We start from the raw sequence: 23548 nt of genomic DNA on the forward strand, positions 1-23548 counted from the left end.
CATGGATGGATGGATTGAATGAGAGTGCTTATCACAGCAATCCATAAGAAGGACTTATTGGTGGATTTATTTTAAGGAAGCTTGTACAGCTGCACAAAACGTCATAGTTGAAGCTTAAATAATTGTTCTACAAGAAAAAAAAAATCTGAAGTTATAACAAAGACAGTGAGTGTGAAGACATTTTTCACTTTTCTTTCATTGCAAAAAAGAAAAAGAAGGGGCAAAGCGCAGTAGATTCTCACAACAGGCATATCTGATAATTTCACAGGCTTTATTTCACGCTAACATAACTTCTCTGAGATAAAAGAAACACAGTCTTTTAATATAACACTCTGCTAAGCTGCAGGCTCAATTATAAGCAACCCTATCATGGACCAATGCCTTCATACTTTAACAACCTTTGGTCACCCATAAATAGGATGGTAGCAGGAATTTCATCGTGAAAGTTGATAGCTAAACATTTAAAAATGGCCTGGGCACATATAAATCAAATGTTCGACTTACATGAATACTTGGGCTTGATGTCAAATAAAATATCTAAAATGTATTAGTGCACGACTGAAAGATTTAGTAGATATATCTAGTAAGCGGTCCATTATTTTAGAGTTGGCATATTTCCCAACATGAGACTGAATAAAATCATTAAATTAAAACGCCATTAAAAATGCTGTGCAATAGAAGAAAACTTATATCAGAGCTAAGCCAACTCTAAGAGTGGATTTTAAAGAACAGTAATGGCATACAGTATGCAATAATTCAGATTATAAAGCTAAATGAAAAGAGGATTACAAAAAACAAAGAATCATGAGTAACGTGATATTGTTAAAGATTTTAGATAATGCCTGGGTACCATAAATGAAGGCCCGTTTATGTAAACTACATTTAAGAATCATTGGGGCAAATACAGTAGAATTAGGTCTTCCATGGGATACGTGTAGCTGTATATATAGAACAAGGCCCAGCAGTTTGCAAATAGATCGGAAAGGACAGCAGGGTCATCGCCTGCCATCTATATTTCCTGTCTACAGTATTTTATGGTAGATAACAACCACGCCACTGAAAGTTATTTTTGTATTATACTCCATGGTTAAAAAATGCAATCTAAGGGTTTCAAAAAAAGGCTTTTTGCCAACTTTGCTAAAAAAACATTTACCATTATGTACCTGCTACTTTACTAATGATTCTACTTCTAAGGTACTATTTAAATTAATACGCCACAAAGACATGGACAACAATTTACTTGAAATAGATTGCTCTGCTTAACTTTAATGCTCAGTGAGGCAACATTAAAATGGATTTGTATAAGTATAAGTTATACGTATAAGTTATACGTATAAGTTACTGAACCGACGAAGTATAGATGTAAACTCGTTGACCTTTACTATGAATTATGAAGGTCCAATCTGGGTAAGCCTCTCCTAAACGTAATTTCATTTTATCTCACATTATACAAAGCGAGCTCAACCCTTCTTGCATGGGTTGGAGCTTCACAAAACATGATGAATTCTGGGAGTTGAAATGTTCAACTGACCTAGTAATTCCAGATACAATGAATACACTTCAATAGGCCCTTACATGTCCAAGGCATTGAGATTCCTTAACCAAAAGCAATACTATCATCTTCAGATGGGCATTATGTAATCAAACGATTGGGCAAATCAGACTTTAAACCCCTATTAATTTCAGTTTACAATATATATAAGTATAATATATCGCTAGAATATATGTTTTATTATAGTCAGAACGCATGAGTGGAAATAGAATTATTAAAACATTAGGCTAAAAGAAATGTTTAGAAACAGTCATTCTGCTGCACGAGAAAATCTCTGCTTGGAAAATTGGGTCAAGAAAATGGCATGGAATTTAAGATAATAACAATAAGACTTTCAGTAAAAAAAAATCAATATATTTTTTTTCCCTTTCATAAACCTGAAATGATTATTCTGCACTGTTTGCCCCATTGTTACTTAGCTTTTTACTTCCAATGTTCACCATGAAACAGAAAAATAAATCCATAAGTCTTGTTCATTATTCCAGATTAATATATTAAGATATGTTTTGTGATGGCTTTTGTAAAACAAAAATGAATTAATGGATGAATTATGCATAGACATTGTGTAGAAGATATATTAATTCCTCAAAATAGTTATAATGAAAAAAATAAATGAAAGTATTCAGAATCAATCATTTGGAAAACATTTTCAATTCCCCCATGATCCCTTGTGCATTCTGCATTGTAAGCCGTGTGTTTGTTGGATGGCTAATGAAAAGATAAGAATCGCAAAATAAATGCAATGTGGGGTGAAAAGAGACATTTTGTGAGATGTTAATTAAATACATATTTACTCATTCTGATATTATTTTCAGAAATGTACAGAAGCAAGCTTTGTAATGAAATTCAATGCACAATTAGGTTCAATTGGAACAAAAAAATTGGAGCACACCCTTAATCTTTTTTAAATAAGTATTGTACATTGCAACACTTCCGAATCATATTCCATGGTTGTATAAATAGTAATTATTAATATTTCTATCCTATCCTTACAGGTTCATTTGAATGCATTCTAAGTTTTAATACCCCCCCCATTATTATTGAATTAGCTTAGTTATCATGTTTTAGAAAAGCACATTAAAAAAGGTAAGAGAGAAGCCAGACAACAACAATAGTACTGACAGAAAGGAATTTACATACAATGCTGTCATGCACAATCGTATCAATGACATAGACGTTAATCAAGCGAAATGAATGATAATGTGCATTGCTTCTTTCTGCACAGGAGTAGCTGCTGAAATGCATCTGCAGGCTAAACCTAAGCAAAAATGAAGTTGTTCATTAAAACAGGTGTTTTTTTATGGCAATAGTAAGGTAAACCTTGGCTTCTGCTCTCTTGCCCAATTACTTCCCATGACAAATAGTGGCTAAATGACAGTAGCCTTATCAAATGGTTATATAGACAGACGCTTCACACACAAGTATGCTCTCCGTACACACGAATATGCCTCTTGATAGAACGAGTTAAAGAATAGTAAAATGTCATACACAGATACACGCTTCCCCTATATTCTTGAAGACTCACCATTGAGGTCCAATTTATATTAATATATTGTTGCTCCCTTGTTTTCTTTATGATTAATAATGTAAAAACAGCAAAAAAAGTAGTTTAGAGTTTTATTGGGTCTCTTTCAGCTTTAAATGGCTAATTACAATACCAAACACACTGTACTGCTGTTCCCTTGTCGATGTCACTAGCCTCTAATACCATGCTATACAGATACACCTGCATGCACACATCACAGCGCTGTATAGAAAACGGACAACCCTTTTATTGTGAAAGTTAAACACATTTAGTTAATTGCGACCTACAAAACCTGAGAAGCTTAAATGTCAAGTAACACCATCTCCATAGGCAAATCAATTAAATGGCACTGTTAATCACAAGTAAAACTGATTTACTGAACTATATTAAATTACAGATGGTACAAAAATAAACATTTTTCACATGAGCATTAAACACATACTATATTCCAAACATACACAGTACGTTTAACATAAAAATCACATATTTATCCCTTCATATTCTTTTGGCGTGATGCAAGACACATCACGCCGCATGTCAAGAAAATTATTACAGCGTTCAGAACTGAGTTGGAAAAGTATCAACGCTTAGGTCATGTATATGTCGTTATAAATACAAAACAGTGTTTATCAGCAATAAGTGGAACCAGTTCAAGATCAGAAGTGAACAGTCACATATTACATCCATGGTATTGTGCTGTGGCATGTTCTCCTTATTTTAGCCAGGAGGTGAACAAAAGGAAAACACATAGCTAATTATTAGCATACCATATTTTCTAATTAGTCTTCCCATGAATATCTTGCTATTCACTGTATTTTTGTAGAGAAGAATGTCTTTCAGCAGGTAGCTTTTTAAAATCACAGATAAAGCCCTTATTGGCATCCAACTCGATACACACCCATTTTCAACTAGAATGAAATTGCTTCAACAAACATATATATATAAAAAAAAATTGTGCAATACAATTGTCATTGTTAACTGACACTGTAATATAGATTTCTAATATTTAGTACCAAGTGCTTCATTTAGACGTCAAAGCTGATAGGGGTGGGTAGGTAGGTAGATAAATCACCTTTTGTTCACAACAGACATCATCAGAAAAACATGTCAACAATATTCTTCCCGCTCAACAATGAAATTTGGTTAAAATATTTCACCACATTTGTCTAATTTTAACTGACACGGCTAAATGACAAAAATGACAGCAAGATTTAATGGGTATAACCAGCCCAAAACGATAAGTCAGGTGAGTTTTTGTCACATACACCTCTGTTGCAGAAATACTCTGTTTCTAAATTCTAGAGTGTCTCTTCTGAAAAATAATTTAAATGTCCATTTGCTAAGATGAAAACAGATTCACAAGATATAAAATCACCTACTTTAGTAATACTTTAAGATATCTTTAGAACAGTACATTACAGCTTTTTCAGATACATTCCTTCACCATTAGTAGCAGTAGTTAAATCGTATTCACAGTAAATTCTGGAATATATGTAAAAATAAAGATACCGTTATTTAGCTTTTTGGGGTAAAGAAAATGTACGGAAAACAAACAACTTTTTTCGTTCCACAAGATGCTTCTGGAAATGCACGTCTACAACTATGCCATAGAACTTTCAGCCTTCTCTAGAACAAGTATCTCTTGTCTGCTTGCTTCTGTATTTCAATTGACTTTTACCCGTAACATCATTACGAGGAGCATCCAGAATCAGACGAGACACATTCCATTATGCTGAGTGTCTTCGGTAATCCAGGTATCTTTTTTGTCTTCACAAGCTCGTGTCCCCGTTCTGCTTATACTCTGATAAGATGTTCAGAGTCATCTCCTCACTTTTAGACTGTACGTTTGCTTCGCTTCTTCTAGATGCTTTTCTAGTTGCCCTGGACAGCCTCCGCCGAAAGGTATCTCCTGCCAAGAAGTAGAGGATGGGGTCTACACAGCTATTGAGGCTAGCAAGGCCCCTAGTCACTTGGTAGGTAGCATACACCCTATCATTGAAGAAGCACATCTCTGGAGATTGAAAGTCCAGCCTAGCTCGCAAATTTAAATTCTTCATCACATGGAAGGGAAGGTAGGAAACAGCAAAAACAGTCAGCACAATTATAACAAGATAAATAGATTTCTTTCGAAGGGGGGCATTGTTCATATCTTTGTAGATCAAGGCTCGGACTATTAATCCATAGCAACCCAGAATTAATATAAAGGGAATGCAGAACCCAAAGACAGTGGTGCACATGCTGTAGATAAAGTAGCTTCTTAAGTATTCGTCAGCAGACGTATCGAAACATGTGATGGTTTTATTTTTCCTGGTTGCAGTACCAGAGAAGAATAAGATAGGTGAGATACCAGCAATCACAATGAACCAGACAAGTGCACTGATGTAGACGGAATTTTTCTTCTTCAGTCTCCCAAGTGACTTGAGAGGATGCACTACCCCTGTGTATCTGTGCACACTGATGCAAGTCAAGAACAAAATGCTTCCATAAAGATTAACATGGAAAATAAATCTTTGCAATTTGCACATGACATCTCCAAAGATCCAGTCTGTTTTATTGAAATAATAAAATATCAGCGCTGGGAGGGATAGAACATATAAAAAATCCGCAAGTGCCAAATTGAACATGTAGACCGAAATACTGCTCCATGGTTTCATGTGAAAAATGAACATCCATATTGCTACACTATTACCAATAAATCCTGTAATGCAAACTACTATATACACAGCAGGAAGGTAATAGAACTGAAAGCCAGTCTTTGTCAGGGAGCATTTTGTGACATTCCCAGCAGAGGAGCCACTTGCTAGCAAAGTGCTCTGAGTAACATTCAAAAGGGCTGAGAGAAAGACTTCTGTCATGATCTTTTCAAGTCAAAACAGGCAAAGAGAGGAAAACAACGGGGTCGGTGGCTGCAATCATCTAAAATGTGGAGGAAGAAGAAGAAAAAAAAAAAGGATCTGGCAGTTATTACAGTGTTGGTCAATAAAGGGTTAATATGCAGTGGAACTGACAGTAGGGTTTCTTTGATGTTATAAAACAAATGCGAAAAACAGAGCAATAAAAAGTCAAACTTCCTACTTAGTCTAAACAGGCTGTGCGGTGGACACACATTGGTAATTTATAAGATAACCCACCCTCCCATTCTGTATTGCATTGCAGGGCTGCATGCGATCTAGAATACTACGTTAACAGAAGTATATAGTGTCTGGTCACCTTTGAATGCAAGCTTGTAACCAGGGCCCTCTTTATCTAACGTATCAGTTCGTCTTAATCGTCAATTATAGTTTTCTCACACCCTTTGATTGTATTTACCGTAAGAGCCACTGTGTAAATTGTTGGCGCTATATAAATAAAATAATAATAATACAAATAATAGTAAGGAGTACATAGGGTTAAAATCACAGAGAGAAAAAAAACTTCCATCCATTGAAATAACTCGGGTGTGTACGTTTACACCAAGGCTTGCCTACCTCACAGTGTTGTCCCTCTGATCCTGGCAATAGAAAGCTGTCACAGTGGTCTTTCCATTAAGCAATAAAGTGTGGGGTAGAGCGCTGTGAAAGTTGCATTGCCCTTCAGAAGCTCTCCAGCACAGTGCAATAATCTGCCTTCTCACATTGATTCCTTCACACACAGAGGAGAAACTCTGGAAGGTACTCCTCCAACAGAATGAGCAAGAGACAGTGAGAAAGGGGAGGGGACGCAGAGACATACAGAGAAAAAGAGAGAGGAGAAAGAGAGAGGAGAGAGAGAGAGAGGGTGGGAGGGAGCAGAGTTCAACCTCCTTGTTACATTGTCACAGGCAGCAGGCGTGGTCTCTCTAAAGCAACATGCATTCTGATAAGGAGATTTCCCCGCAGGCTTGCATTATTCTCAGCTTTCCTTTCAGTATGATACATTTTGACAACCGTAGTGAAGGAAAGAAGGTTTTCTAGCCAGCAGGGAATAGGGAATCAGTTGTATTTGGGTTTTGATCAGATGCATGAAGATTAGAGGAGTGTTAGTATAAGTACTACGAGAAAAAGCAGCAAGTTGCTGTCAGTACGAAAGACTTGGGACATCAGAACAGAATTGGTAGGGAAGCACATGCACGACTGCCCATCGGGGATCTGGAGCAGGAATGCAAGACTGCTGACCAGTTACGGCAAAACAGGGTGCCGAAACCACAATAGCTGTGTAAACAATAGGTGTAAGGAAATGCGAGTCTCCTCTTATCACCTTTAGCAAAGTGTGTTTATACGGCGCTTCCCACGATAGCGCCTGTCATAAAATTCACCCTGTGGTGACACTGAATGGCCCTGGTGGCATTTTAGTCTCCTTAGCCATTTATTTGTAAATAGAGAATTTTTTTTTTACGTGATTAATCAGGTTTATTGTTTATGGGTCTGTTTATGGTGAGGACCCCCGCAGGATGCACATTACTCGAGGAGAAGGTCATGTGTTTGGTGTAGCCAGATGTTCTGATGACTCGTGAAAAGTATGGACACAAACTCTGGAAGTTTGTTGCCGCTCCTGGAGAAGGGGCAGGAGAAAAAGCTTATGAAAAGGATCTAAAATATTCTGTGCATATTTTTCCAGGGCGTGCAAATAGAGGCGTTCCACAAATGTGGTCTCTCTCCAAACTGTATAGAAGGTCTGAAGGTCATATTTGTAAACAAAGAAGCCTTGGGCATTTATTTCTTATATTTCAGTAGCACACCACCAAAAGGTGCGCACATGTTTCTTATTTTCTATTGATTTCATTGTAGCTTTTGTAGCAGTTCCATGTCTACATAACACAGTTGTTATTTGGCAATTTGCATGCCACAAACAGTGCAACTCTTTAAGGTTAGGAAGTCATTAAATCAAGCCTATTGTGTCAATAACGGTGCTTTGCCCATAAGCTATCACCCGGTGAAACAGCAGGTAAAATTAACAGTTTCTACTTGAACTGGTATTATGTAGCACGACAGTTATATACTTTTGTACATTGAAAGTGTATATGATATACAATACAAATGTATACTTTTTCAGATGCATGTTGTTGAAATATTTTCTTTTACATTCAACACTTCCTTAGCAGAATTCAAAAATATGTGCAGAGATAAACTGATTCCCTGGCACAAAGAATCCTGATAATGATAAATGCTTTATTTTCATTTTAGGTTACGTTTTATTTAACATGTGCTTATGTGTTCCTCCCTTATTGTCCAGAGCAATAATCGTATTTAACTATTGTGTAGAAGAAGCCTGTTTCTATGAAAAATATGTCAAACATTTTAATTGGCCAAAGTGAAGTTTAAGTTGGTTTCCCAAGTCTGCTACAGTTCTTAACATAGGTCTGCAACATTTGGAAATATATTTGTGATGTTTGAAAGTGTTGTTACATATATTTGAATGTGAAGGTTTCTTTAAACGAAGCTTCCCTTCCCTGGGGATCTCGCACCTTTTTAATCTTGCGATGCCTTCTGCATATCAGGGATGCATCGTGTTCTGTACCTACTCAGGAAATGTTTGTGTGGCTGCCTGTCTTCCTGAACATCTGCAAATTTCCAGAATCAGTGAGGCTTGCTTGAGTATGATTATGTGTGTTTTATTAGTTAACATAGAAACTAAGATTGTAAGTAAGTGAAAACCAAAATAGCCCGTCTAACCCAATTTAAAAGCTCCTAAAGCTTTCTTTCTTGTCTTATGGCTTTTGATGCTTTCTAAAGCAACCTCATTTGACAATCTTTAACTGCACGCAATGTGTATTTCAGTTATTAATTACTTTTTCTAAAGTAGTACCTTTTGATATTTAACCCCACTCCACCTACCTACTACTACCAACAATGCCCTCTCTTTTTTTTCTTGAGGGCAAGAAATGGTACTAATGCCCTATTAAAATAAACACAATAATTCCAATTCAATTGTCCCAAGCTGTGATCAAAGAGTGGAGGTTTGGATGTAATGTAAAAAAGTTTTACTTTACTGAAAGGATGGTAGATAAATGAAGCAGTGTTTCATCAGAAGGAGTAGAAGCTAATACAGAGAAGGAATTTTAACATGCATGGGTTAGGGATAACGCTATCATGATTCTAAGATAAAATAAAGCACTGATTATGGTCTTTACATCAGGAAATATGGGCATATATAAAATGTATATATAAAATGTAAAGTTTTGCAAAAAAGAATATACTTAATCCAATATATTTTATCTGCAGTTGCCCTTATTAAGAGCAATGCTTTGAATGTACCGTATTGGCTCGGATATAGGCCGCCCCCGTATATAGGCCGCACCCTAAAAGTTTGGTGCTTTTTTAAAGAAAAAGTTTTTTTTCTTTAAAAAAGCACCAAAAAAAACATGCTGCCACTGTCCTCCCTCCCCGAGATATGCTGCCACTGTCCTCCCTCCCCGCGATACGCTGCCGCTGTCCTCCCTCCCCGAGATCCGCTGCCCTCCCTCCCCGAGATCCGCTGCCCTCCCTCCCCGAGATCCGCTGCCCTCCCTCCCCGAGATCCGCTGTCCTCCCTCCCCGAGATCCGCTGTCCTCCCTCCCCGCGATACGCTGTCCTCCCTCCCCGCGATACGCTGCCGCTGTCCTCCTCTGCCCCCCCTCCTCGACTTACCGGAGCAGACTCCCGGGTGTCTTCAGGGCCGGCGAGGGACATCTACGCAATACGCGTATGCAACTTCCGGTACCGTTACCGGAAGTTGCATTTGCGTATTGCGTAAATGTCTCCCGCCGGCCCCGCAAGACACCCGGGAGTCTGCTCCGGTAAGTCGGGGGTGGGCAGAGGTAAAACGCTTAGATAACCTCCCGTGCCGGCACCCCCCCCCCGTGGGAAGTGCTGGCAGGGGAGGCTGTCTGAGCGTATCGGGGAGAAGGATGCAGGTCCCCTGCACCGCTGCGGGGGATCTGTATCCTAACCCCGCTGCCTGCCCGGCGCCGCCCGGGACTGCATGTCCCGGGCGTCGGGCGCTAGACCCCGAATATAGGCCGCACCCCCACTTTAAAAACTTAAAGTGGGGGAAAAAAGTGCGGCCTATATTCGAGCCAATACGGTATATGGTTTAAATCTTAAAATATACCATCATTTAATTTAGGGGATTGCGATTGATAACATAAATGTAAAATAATTATCTGCTGGCTTCACTGAAAGAAAAAAACATGAAACCTCACACATCCATCACCATACTGCAGATAAAGGGGATCTGTATAATTTAAATGGGGCAGTTAACAGACATAACAAATATACATTAATACAAACAGACACATCAGGACATGAGAACCCTGTCTATAAGCTTGCCATCAAACCTTATGGTACTTTTATACAATGTTCCAGTTAGGAATGGTGGGCTTTTGAGGGCCCCTGCTCGAGAGTTTACAATCTAAAGGAATAATATGGGTAATTAAAACAAAATTATCTTATGAATCTAAGATCTTATGAATTTGCATATCCAACTTATTCCTGAGAGCTATATCAAGCACTGACAACATAGAATGTATTATATTAGAATTATATTATACTAGTATACTATATATTAATTTACATACAAGCTTATATTGCATTACTGTATAAAGCATATAGATAAAACTATTAGAATAAAAACATTTTTTATTTTATTTTTGGCCAATATTACCACACAGCCAGCTTAGCGGCCATATTTGTCATCTATAATTATATATGCAGTGAGCTAGACAGGATCAGGATTTTAATCTATACAACTGTAATAGCACAATGTAAAGTACATTGTATCGTATACAAAAGCCATATTTTTATTTTATGATTACAGGTGAACTTTAAGAATTGTTTTGTACAACCTTTTTTTTTACTTCCTGTCACACTTCTGTATTATGTAAACAAAATCTGTGTATTAGAGGGAGTTTTGTTTACATAATAAACTATGACACTCAAAAAAGGTTTGTAAAGGTGCAAATTATTTTTAGATCAGTTTACAGATGTGTACTTTTATATCACCAAATAGCCTACATAACATAAACAGAATAAAAACATAATTTATACAATTCTTATCATTCTCAATTGAATATTTAAGTGGCAGATGGGAGTTCAAAGCATTGTAAAACACTTGGAAAAATAATTTACATATCGATCCAATATGTTAATGGGGCTGCAATGAAGGTTGCTATGGACTCCTTTAACAAAGAAGCAGTGAGTGCTTGATAATGTAAGACTCTACTGTTATCTGTGCTATTTAACATGGTATGTTCTTAGTAGTAACATCAAATTCTACAGTAGCATAGATCATTCCATGCACTGTTAGAAACACCTCTTAAGCCTTTAGTGTGATAGCTACTCAGAGGCAGGCCTGTAAGTTTCTACAGGTTCACCTGTGGCATCCCTTGCCCCTGATGTTGGTCATTAAGGTATTCACCTGCCACCTGGATGTAGCTGCATACTAACAAAAATACCAGAGGAATCATGAAGAAATGAAGTTGAAATGCAAGATGAAGAAAGAAGACAGATGAAGTGACACAAAAGGCAGGAGACCATGAAGAAACAACAGAAAAAGCAGAGCTGGGGGAAAGTAGACAGGGACATGGGAGCAGTCAGTGGAGGAGGTAGGAATATGTTAAGAGAAAGCATGGGAGAGTGTGCAGAGATCCCAAAGAGTGAATAAGAGTGTGAGAGAGCATGAGAGAGTGACTATATTAATCATAATGTAACATAATGGATGTGGGTGTGATTTTGGTGGGTGGGAGGAACCATTTCATTCTTGGACCCAAGCAGCACAACTTGGATTCCTAGAAACAAAAGGTAAGGAAGACAATGCACAAATAAGCTTACAGTTCAAAAGGTTGAAGATTTTATTACAAAAGAGGTAGAAGTCAAAATATGACCAGTCAAGAAAGTGTATCTCATTGTAAACATTGATTAAATAAATATTATTACTGGATATATGTACAGACTGACAGCAGGAGGGAGGGTAGGAAAGGTGAGCCAGAGGTAGGAGGGAGGAGGGGTGACAGATGTCAAATATTCCTGGAAAAATGATGAAGGAGACAAAGCTTTACCTAATGAAAAACTTATTTCTAGGAATGGGTGGGGCAGTCTAGGAATGATGATTCTAATGCTGCAGAGGGGGCGTAAATACATTAGGCAAAGTAAATTAATTTATTGAAAATATTTATAGAATCCTTTTTTTAGTCCAATCATTGTATTTCGTTTGGAATTTTTAGACTAAAAGTCTCATGGAATCTAAGATCGACAGACTGGTAGGCAGGAGTCAGCATTGTGTAATCAATTTCATATCCTGGTTATAGTTATTTTCCTTCAGAAATGCTAACTGGGAAACAATAATCACCAACGTAATAATAAATCACAGATAACAAATGGGAAATAATAATCATGCAGATCCTGGGGATAGGAAATTAAGCTACCTTTCTCCTGGTATTCACATTAGGTGGATTTTTAATACATATATGTTGAATTTACTCTGTACCATTTCCTATGTGCAGTACAGTATAGTTTAATTTACAGAAATGTAAAATCTAGGATTTAAGTGTCAAATCTTCTTTGTAGTCTAAATATGATAATATAATAATTGCATTATTGATTGAGGTGAGAGGTTATTTCTAGTATATTCAATTAGAGAAGAACAAATGCAAAGGGACAAGCAAACACCATGCATAATAGTAACCTTTAACTAAGCGTTATCCATAATATTTATTCATCTTGTTAGTTTAGTAATTCAAAGCATTGTAATACAAAAGCTACAGTTAAAGAATAGAAGAGGAAGCATTACTAACTCTGTAAAGATATATTTATCATACCCTTTTCCTGTTGACCAAAACCTCTGGGTTATTTTTTTATATTGACTATATTGTGTTGCTATAAAACTTTTCCATTTTGGTGAGGCTCTGTTAGCTTTGTCTTTCGGAAAAAAAAAACAAAAAAAACAGAAAGTAGTCTCTGTGTCATTAGAGAACAATGACAAGCATCACAAAGACAAAAGTCTCTGTAGAACACTACATGTGCAAATATCCTTATCCAGTACTTGTCCATTTTGAAAGTTAATTAAGAATAATGAAACCTTTAATTTTAATAAAGTATTGCAACTTAAAATGTAATTCTGTAAAAGTAAAGATTGTGTAGGATTTGTTTGTGCCCTTTTTAATTAAGTGTGGCTCAAAACAGCTCTATTTTGTATAATATATTTTTCAAGTTAAATTACTGATATGAAGAAACATAAAAAGACGAGGGAGAGAGAGGGGAAGTAGAAAGTAGGATTGGGATCTTGAAAATAATTAAAGTTAGATGACGTCATATCTAGCACCGCACTGACTGGCAGACCAGAGAAGCAGAAAAAGACTGGCAGGCCACTGCGGGTGAGGTAAGGGCGTAGGAGAGAGAATATGTATGTTTGTATGTAAAAATGAGAATATTTGTGTGTGTTAACATAAATGTCTAAATGTATATGTACATGAATGTACATGTGTACTTGTGTAGGCATTTGTGTGTGTTAGCATGGATGTCTAAGTATTTGGGGGACAAATATGGAACAGACAGGCTGTTTGGAGACACCGACAAACTGCTTGGGGCAGAGATGGCACAGGCAACCTGTTTGGGACCACTAACAAGATGAGTTGGGGAAAAGATAGGCTGTTTTGGTGCACTGACATGCTGTTTGGGGGATAAGATGGCACAAGCAGACTGTTTGGATGCAAAGATGGCACTAGCAAGCTGTTTGAGGACACAGACAAGCTGTTTGATGCAAAGATGCCACAGACAAGCTGTTTGGGGCAAATATGGCACAGACACAGACAAACTGTTTGGGGCAATGATGGCACTTACAGCTTTGGTGACAAAAGTGACACTGTGGGACATGTTGCTTCGGAATTCAGGGGGCCCGGAGCAATTACTATTGGCCCTGTATTTTCTAGTCACTTATTGTTGAATATTGTATCAATGTGAAGGGATCATGTTAAGGGAACAGTATTAAGATGATGGGAAAATAAAGGATGAGAATTTATGTTAGGAAGCATGAAGATAGAGGGGGGTGATTGTGGGGTGATAATGGTAGGGAATGTGAATGATATAGGAGAAGAATAGGATGATGGGGTTATTAATATGGTGGTTGGGGGATAATGCATGGTTGGGTATTGGAATAAATTAGCATGTTGTGGGTATGATGACGGTCAGGGCCAGCTCTAAACTAATATGGATATTAGATTAATAGGGACAGAACGTTGATCCAGGGATTTATTCTGATTGCCATATTTGGAGTCGGGAAAGAATTTTCCCCCTGGTATGGGGCAATTGGCATCTGCTTCATAAGGGTTTTTGCCTTCCTCTGGATCAACACAGTAGGGACACAATATCTATATAGGTTGAACTTTGGTCTTTTTTCAACCTTATGAACTATGTTACTATGTTACACTAACACATACATGCATACAGCCACTTTACCACCATAACCATACATACATAATCACATACTCAGTAATGCTTTACACATATATGTATACATACCATTTTACAACATACACACGCAGCCACTCTAACACCATACACTTATACATACATACACATAGCCACTCTTAACACCATGAACTTATGCATATAAAAATACATGCACACACTAACACCATACACTTAAACACTTACATAGACACACTCTATAAATATACAGTTATACATATATACATACACACATTCATCCATGCAGCTCACGCATTCCCTCTCCCTCAGCCTCCCTTTTACATTTTTTGCTCTACAAAATCATTTGCAATGTTTATTACCTACGGTCAAAGTAATTTCTCTGTTGTAAATAACTTTCTCTGTTGTAAATAACTTTGTTTTCAGCAATTTATTTAATTAAGTTTTTTTTTTCTCGCATTATACAAACTATACTAGTGCTCAGTTGGTCTTAGTCCATTTCATGATGTCATGGGCCACAGTGATATTAGGAACTATGTGTTTTAATATGTATTTTATTTAAGACTACATTTTTTAATATACTTTAAAATACAGGATTGCTTCCTATGCTAAACAAAAAATATTGGGGCCAGAACCCAACATGTGCAGTGTGCCCAAAAATGGCACCAAGAAATATGGGGCTGATATTCAATTATTTCCAGGGCTGATTTTAATACCAGTCCAGCCCTACATTTAGCTCCTCCAGTCCTCTAATTTTTCCTGAACTAAAGACCTTAATCACTCCTTGGTCTTGTCTTTGATTCATGATAGTAGTAATTCAAATTAAAATGCTTGCTGTCCGGGCTATTTTAATTCAAATTACTACTGTTTCTGTTTCATCTGGGTGAGAGACCCATGCCCGGAACATGGTGGGTTTAGACAGTCTCAGTGAGTATTTCCTCCTTCTTTTCTGCATTTTTGATTCTTATCTCATGCATGTTTAAATTCACTCACTGTTTTGGCATCTACAACTTCTGTTGGGAGTCTGTTCCATTTATCTATCACCCTCTAGCTAAAATAAAACTTCCTATATTACATCTAAACCTCTGACCCTCTAGTTTTAGATTATAACGTTTCTCCTCCTCTGAAATAAACTTCCCTCCAGAAATCTGTAAAGTAGCATAACGACCTTAGTCTTCCTGCTGCTAATCCCTCTAGCTGTATAACCCAGCGTCTTCTGAAGTCCTAAGAAATAATTACTCCTAAATCTCTCTTATGTTGTCACTGACAGAACAGTGTCCCCAAAGCTATATCCTACCCTGCGATGTTTAAATCCCAAGTGCAGTATTTCACATTTATCAACATTAAACTACAGCTGCCATGTTCTTCTAATTTACTTAAATAACTGGAACCTTATGGCCAAGGAATGAGAGGGAAGGTAAAGTGCCTCTTGCACCCCAGTAACTCACATACACACTGGTACAAATCTCTACACACTCACTTTCACCATCAGTTACACATACACATTCATGCTAATACACTGTCAGGATTTCACCCTGTCAGCTCGGACTCTGTATTTATTGAGGTGTCATGTCTGTTGTATCCTATAGAGGTCACCTGTCAGATCACAGTATACTAATGAACTGACCAGTTGGGTGCAACCCTCCCCTTTAAATATCTGGTGAATCCATCAATTCTGCTAGTTTTGACCCGGCTTGTCCTGCCCTTGCTCTTGGCTCCTGATTTGGATCTTATTTGTGATCTCCTGGTATTGACCTGGCTTGTTCTGACTTTGCTCCTGGATTCTGATTTGGCATTGATTTGTCTTTCTGGTTCTGACCCCGCTTGCCTGATTATGTGCGCCCAGCCTGAGGGCTCCCTGTCTTGTGCCCTGCCTGATGGCTCCATGCCGTGTGTCCAGTACCCTGCCGTGTGCCCGGTGCCCTATCCGAGGGCTTTCCAGCTGTGTGCCGTGTCCGAGGGCTTTCCAGCCGTGTGCCGTGTCCGAGGGCTTTCCAGCTGTGTCCGAGGGCTTTCCAGCCGTGTACCCTGTCCGAGGGCTTTCCAGCCATGTACCCTTTCCGGGGGCTTTCCAGCCGCGTGTCCTGTCCGAGGGCTTTCCAGACGTATTGCATGATATGCATCATGGGGTACAAACAGAGCCTCTCCTATCCCCTGCAACTGGGCTCCTAAACCAACCTGCTTACCCGAGCCCTGACACACACACTCGACCTTATGTAATGTACAAACATATATACATACTCACTAATTTGCTTTATCTTATGGACTACTGGCAGTCTGACTGTATATTCTATATAATAACTATATTGCATGTTATATGTTTTCAAACAGATTATATTTTTAATATTTATTTAGAGGAACAGTGTGAAGCACTTCATACATATTATTAAAAGGGTTTTTGAATGCATGTGAGGTGAGTATCTAGAACTGAAACAATACACAGTTACACAGGGAATCGTTCTAGTTTGTTTTAATTATGACATGGGTATAATAAATACAGCTGTTCTATCACTTCATCGTCTGTGTGTATCTAATATGTTGCTGCATTTATGTACAACCAGATTGCAGGGAGGCATTTAAAGACAGCCTAATGTAATTAACACTTGTTTTTAATTTTGTTTTCATGTTTCTCTGCATTGGTGAAATCTGCTAGCAGGCCTGCTTATCATAATCCTTATGCAGTCAAATAAAGTTTTCATGTTCCAACACAAACTGAATTATTAGCAGTTGAGCTCCTTAGTAATTCCCAAACCAGGTGATGAATCATTCCTGCCTCTGTCTTCCTGTTTAAATTTAAATCTGCTCCCATGCTGTCCAAATGAAACATGATACACCTTAAAAAGGAATGTGTATGATCAACAGAGCTAATTATGTTAAGCTAAAAAGTCTGAAAAATTCATTTTTAGAACTAATTAAACAATGTAACTTTGGGATCTTAAATCACATTTTCTTTGAAAAAAAAAAACAATTCTGATATAACAAACTTGAATCTTATATATGACTTGTGCCTATCATTGAAATTGTGTTATTCTGTCATGTAATATAAGTATATATCGTATGGAAGGTGCCAGTTTTTTTTATACTAAAAATTGCTAAAATTCTGTCTTGGATTCTATCCACAGGTCGCATGGACAATTATCTAAAATAACTTCAGGAAAAAAAACTAAATTCTAGAATTATTTGGGATTTATGTATTCAATAAGTGGCAGATCGGCAGCATCCACCACCCTCCACTTGTCATTAGTTTTGTGAGTGACAGCAGAAAGAAGGTCCACCATTTGAGGACTGTGAATGTAAATTGTTTTGTTTTGACCCACAGTTTGGCCTTTTGTTACAAGGAGGTATATGCTGTCTTTTCATATAATAATGTGAAGTCCACAAGTCAGAACCCAGCACTGAAGCTTAACAGACAGGATGCCAGCCCAATCTTCTAAAGCAAGGGACTTTTCTTTTCAGTATAGTTTACATATTTTGATGGGCCCCCCAAAATATATTTATTCATTTTATAAATGAATGAATATGTTTTATTTGGATACTTTTGGAGTAATCAGCATGATAATATTAAAAAAAAAACAAAAAAAACATTTTTCTACAGGATAGTGGCCAATCCTTGTTCTACAGGATAGTGGCCAATTAATTTTTAGGCATCAAATAAGCAAACACTGTTGTTCAGTTGTTGTTGTTCAGAAATTCTGATTATTTACTATCTTCAAAAATAGTCCTGTAAATCATTCCCAGTAGAATGAATACTTTATTTCATATCCAAAAGCAAAGACAACGATTGATCTTTATCAAGCATAGATTTCTTTTTTTCGTTAAGTTTTAAAATAACGGATTTAACTGGATTTGCTTTTGGTGCACCTTTTTTGTGTGGAATTTGTGACTTTTTGGAGCTTGATTAAATATATTAGCCTTAAACTGGTAATAGCTAGCATACATGAGCTCGTTTAATATAAGTTATATGCTGATATACTTTCCAGATGAGTTCTGCTTGTCTCTTGGGATGCAACACCACTGAATCTACCGTGCCTGATCCCACAATGCCTCATACACCAGCACAACATCTGTGCTCCCAGTGCATTGTACTGTCAAAAAAGAAAAAGTAATTAGACTATTTCTTGAAACTGTCATTTTTAGCAGTTAAAATAATGCAAGTTATTTTGTGGTGTGTTAACATTATGTTTTACTGCACATGTTTTAAGGATCATTTTGAATGAGACATTAAAAATGTGAGACCATTTTTTTCATCCTACTGATCATGTTATGGAGTATCAGACAGATATTTACTTGATGTTAATGTTTTAGTGGCAACTATACAGATCATGGTTGTACCTATGCATTTCTGCATTTGCTGGCATGCTACTTACTGGCCTCTAATTAATGATAGGAGTTGATAGCTGCAAGCAAAACACAATGACCTCAAATCATCCAGTCATCTTCTGATTGAAGCACCACTTATTACAACATTTAAAAATGGAAATATTTTCATCTGGTTAGAAAAAATATTAAGCATTTTATATAACTATCCAAGATTTGGCTCATTTTAAAACCGACACATGCCTGCTGCCAGTTTTTGAGTGCAGCGTTGACTAAAATTTACCATCGCAATTCTGTTGTAATCATATTAAATGCTAAAAAGCAGTGTAAAGTAGAAAAGGTCAATATACGGATAATATCATAACCTTCCAGCATCAGTAAAATATATTTAGTACAGAAGATCAACTATGTATTCTAAATATTTTTTCCTATAAGTACGCAGCTAGTTGTGCATAACCAAGTAGCATGCTTTGCTTTTCAAATACATACAGTTATAGCCTAAATCCATCTGTAGCCATAACATATTTTAATAATAATAATAATTATTATTATTATTATTATGTATTGAGTTATATTATGCCATCTGCAGTTCTGTACAATGATTAGAAAAAAAAACAGATAACAAGTCATGCATCAAAAACAGTATGGAGAAAAGGTGAGACGCGCCTTGCTCAAATGGGCTTACAATCTTGAAAGTAACAGATCTTCTGTCCATTTATCTGTGCTGTTTTACTAGCGTAGAAGACATAGAAAACAGGAAATGTCTTTACTTGTCAAAAATGTGAAGTATAAATGCAAGGGGAAGATATGTGCCCTGGTAGGATTCAGGGATCAATGGATACCACCGAATATGTAAAAGACAAATATTTTTACTAACTATCTTTCTTTTAAATATGTTTCCTTATGATCACTGGCGTAACACTGCGACCCCTTCTTCCTGTCTCCCCATGCCAGTTCAAAATAGTTTAGAAAGGGCCCTTTCAACCTGGACCACACAGATCCAGATAGGAAGGGCCCTTTCTAAACTATTTTGAACCGGTATGGGAGACAGAAGCTTATCGGGGTCAGGTGACTTTACTGAGGCCTGTGTGAGCATAGATGTGTACTTTTGTGTGTGAGCATGGATGTGTACTGGTGTGTGTCTGAGCATGGATGTGTACTGGTGTGTGTGTGTGCATGTGTTTGTGAGCATGGAAGTATACTTGTGTGTGAGCATGAATGTGTATGTGTGTGTGAGCATGAATGTATACTTGTGTATGTGTTTGAGCATGGATATGTACTTGTCTGTGTGTGAATATGGATGTGTAAGTAGGGTGAGATGGAGTGTCTGTTAGTGAGTATGAGTAAGTGTGTGTAATTTGTGTGTTTACATATGTTGTGTGTCGGAAGGGGGGCAAGGGGCAAAGAAGGCACAGACCAGTTGTGTGGGGGCAATGATGGCACAGACTAGCTGTTGAAGTTGGGGAGCATGGGGGGGAATTTTCGCACCAGGTTCCTGTGGTTTCTAGTTACGCCCCTGCTTATGATGATAAATGTTTTAATACATCCTCACATTCCATCTAGACCAAAGTTATATGCCCCACCTACCCATCACACTTATATAGTACCAATAATTTATGCATCGCTTGTTACAATACATTCAATACACATAATAATAATAATCATAATTTTTTGAAGGGTAGGTTGGGCATATACAGTATCTTTGGTACATGCATGGAGTCCTCACATCAGGAAAAATGGACAAACTCTACGGGCCAAATGGTTATCTGCATCAAATGTATGTGTCTTAGCCGTTTCACATCCAATGTGTAGCAATATGGAGAGAGTTAACTATACTATTTATACGCTTGTACGTTTGCCAAAGAGAATACAGCATACTCAGTAGTTGTGTTATTGGAACCAATATGTTTTAATCATCTTTTTGAATACTGGTATGTGTCTCATTGTTGTTTAATGATTCTTTATCTACTGACTTTAACCATCATTGCTCCATTACCGGTATAAGACTGCACGCTAAGTACTTCTGAGATTCCTTATCAAATCCTGTAAAGGGATTTACATCAAATCAAGCTAATGTTTGCAGAAATTGATCGTGCAAATCATTGGCTTACATTTTCAATGGTATTTATGTTTTCAACAGTAATGATCACAAAGCATGCATTTTGTTTCTATGCTTTAGGTACGGTTACAAACCAATCCCGAAAGCTTATTAAAATGGTGGCAGTTAATGATTAATGGGTGCGGAACACATGATCATTACTGCTCCAATACAATTATGAACAAGATCATTCAACTTTTTGTATTAGGGTGAAATGATATAGATTTTCTATTTTATTGTTATTAATTATATATATATATATATTGATGCCCAAATAAATAATGAATTCAGCACTTCCTATCAAGGAAACATATTTCTTAACCTTTAAGATACTCAAACACAATTAAAATAGTCGAAATTTGTCTTGGTAGTTGTTCAAGTATTGAGATTGAGTCACAACATTTGTCTCAGCATAAAAGGGACACCGTAAATGATCAGCTTAATCTTGTTGAAACATCGCCTGATCATATCAAGTTGTAATTGAATAATGTAGCCCCCAGCTAAACTGTACAACAAAAGAGGATTGCAAGAGGTCCAAGCTCAGAAGTCACTTTAACAAGATAAACCTTGATGGGTTATTGTGCACACAACAAGTATCTTTGGCTATTCACGGTGGCATTACAATTACTTAACAAGAAAACAAGGGGATTATCAATAGCAAGGCTTCCTAGTTTACAGATCCTTTTAACTGGAAATACAATGACATTTCACTTATTTCAAATGGATAAACTGATGACAGCTGCACTACCGCTAACAATTATTGTTATAATGATTAATCAATAAAAGTCAGACTTGCATATTTACCGCTGCCAACTTGAATTACACTTGCCTAAAATAACACTTGACTTACCCCCACTTAAATTCAGTATAGCCGAGTTATATTTATTGTAGAAAAAGATGTGTCTTATATGCCACACCAGAATAGAACAACCTCTCAGCAGAAGTGGTAGAGGTTAAGAGGTTAATAGTAAGGGAATTTAATTAGATAGGCATAAGGCTATCCTGAATTTCAGACAAGACCAAGGACTAATTAAGGTTTCGGTCTTTATAGCGAGAAAAATGGGCAGACTAGATGGGCCGAATGGTTCTTATCTGACAAATGCAGTTACCAATCCACAATCATGTATAGTCTAATGATTTAGCAAAATACTACATTTGGATTGACAAGGTAATATAAAAGCAGGAAATTATAGAATAATTTAATGTACATTATTAATACAATTATTTGAACTGCCCGAGGCTGCCTGCAAAAAAATTGATTTAAATTATATTTTTTATGTGACAAAAAGATGGAATGCATCTTCTACACAGCTTGTCACATTGACACACAGCAAGGGCTAATGGGACTTCTGCACGGTTCTCTGCATACAACCCTATTTATCCTTTGAAAATAGCCAATTTCAGCTAGCAAAATGGTTTCCAAACATAAGATGCTGCTTTAATCTCAATTGTTTCCACATCAGCTGAACAAAACAAAAAAAACAGACCATGTCCAATCATACATTAAATTGCAGATCTTGACAGAGAAAGTGACCTCTTGAAGGCATAAAACCAACCCATTTATATTAAAAAAAAAGCCTAAAGAGGTTTGCACATGGGATAATCATAGTGGGATTGATCATCATTTGCCCAGTCTCCGAAGGCTTGTGTTACTTCTTTTTTTTTTTTAGAATAAAAGTAATTTTGTGGAAGAGGCGATGCAGCCTTATCTTCCCACTTATCACTTGCTTTGAATCCATCTCCTTATTGTTAGTGTCAGCCTTGGGTATTAAAATTATACAATAACCAGCTTATGGTGAGAACAAGAAATAGTCTAGTTAACGTAAACAGGTGAATATATCAATAAAATAATTTCCTGGTGCTAAATGTGACAGATGATCAATTGATCAATTATTAATCAGACATTAAACCTATTAAACTATTGAAGTGTTGTTAGAAGACAAAAGGTATGTTCTATGGTTCTTTGTATCAAAAATAAATCAACTTGTGTAGTAGGATTATTCCTGTTCCCCCATTTATCAGATTTGCCAACCACAGTTCTCATGTCGCACTAGGATCAATGACTCTATGTATTACACATAGCTCAGCTTTGTTTAAACAAAAACATACAATATGAAATGTTGATTACACTATTAACCCCTTAATGACAAAGCCCGTACATGTACGGGCTCAAAATGCATTGTTTTCAATGGTTTTAGGGACCGCCCATTATCCTTAAGGGGTTAAGCACACCCATTTGAAATTTTCTTTTTGGTCTCACTGCAAATTTGACAGGATCAGACCGGCCATCAGGAAAATGCCCAGTGGGCCACTTGTGGACAACTCCACAGGCTGGATATGCCTGGCCACACGCTACGAGCACCTTAAAGTACCAGGGCAACCCATTCATGCCATTCCAGCCCCAATGTTTTGTCTATTTTCAAACAAAACTTTGATTTGAAAAAATAAGGCACACTTCATTTACCACAATAGTAAAAATAAGATAAAGAATATTTGGGCACCAATCTACACATAGCCTCTTCAAAGAATCACTTGAATTTGCATATATGGTTTGAGTAGAGATGTCCTGATCTTGCGCCACTTTGAAGTTGCCCATTGGGATAAATGAATCCCACCTCTTTACCCTCACCCCTGACTGAGAGAGAAATCCTGTTTGTTATGCCTGGCAGTTCAAATGCTGTTTGATTAGCTTTTGGCA

General features: G+C 37.2%; 1 protein-coding gene across 1 annotated transcript; it reads right to left on the reverse strand.

The window, feature by feature from the left end:
• Positions 1-4445: 4445 nt before the first annotated feature.
• On the reverse strand, positions 4446-6761 carry P2RY1 (purinergic receptor P2Y1). Its single transcript, XM_053458998.1, has 2 exons — positions 6545-6761; positions 4446-5993 (listed from the first exon to the last, which is right to left on the reverse strand). The coding sequence occupies exon 2, from the start codon at positions 5930-5932 to the stop codon at positions 4847-4849; it is 1086 nt and encodes a 361-aa protein (XP_053314973.1). The 5' UTR covers positions 5933-5993; positions 6545-6761; the 3' UTR covers positions 4446-4846.
• Between the last annotated feature and the right edge of the window lie 16787 nt (positions 6762-23548).

The sequence above is a fragment of the Spea bombifrons genome, chromosome 3 (assembly GCF_027358695.1).
Source record: "Spea bombifrons isolate aSpeBom1 chromosome 3, aSpeBom1.2.pri, whole genome shotgun sequence".
NCBI lineage: Eukaryota > Metazoa > Chordata > Amphibia > Anura > Pelobatidae > Spea > Spea bombifrons.

Coding starts and splice junctions, on each gene's coding strand:
- P2RY1 (XM_053458998.1), bottom strand. CDS start 5,932: ATGACAGAAGTCTTTCTCTCAGCCCTTTTGAATGTTACTCAGAGCACT.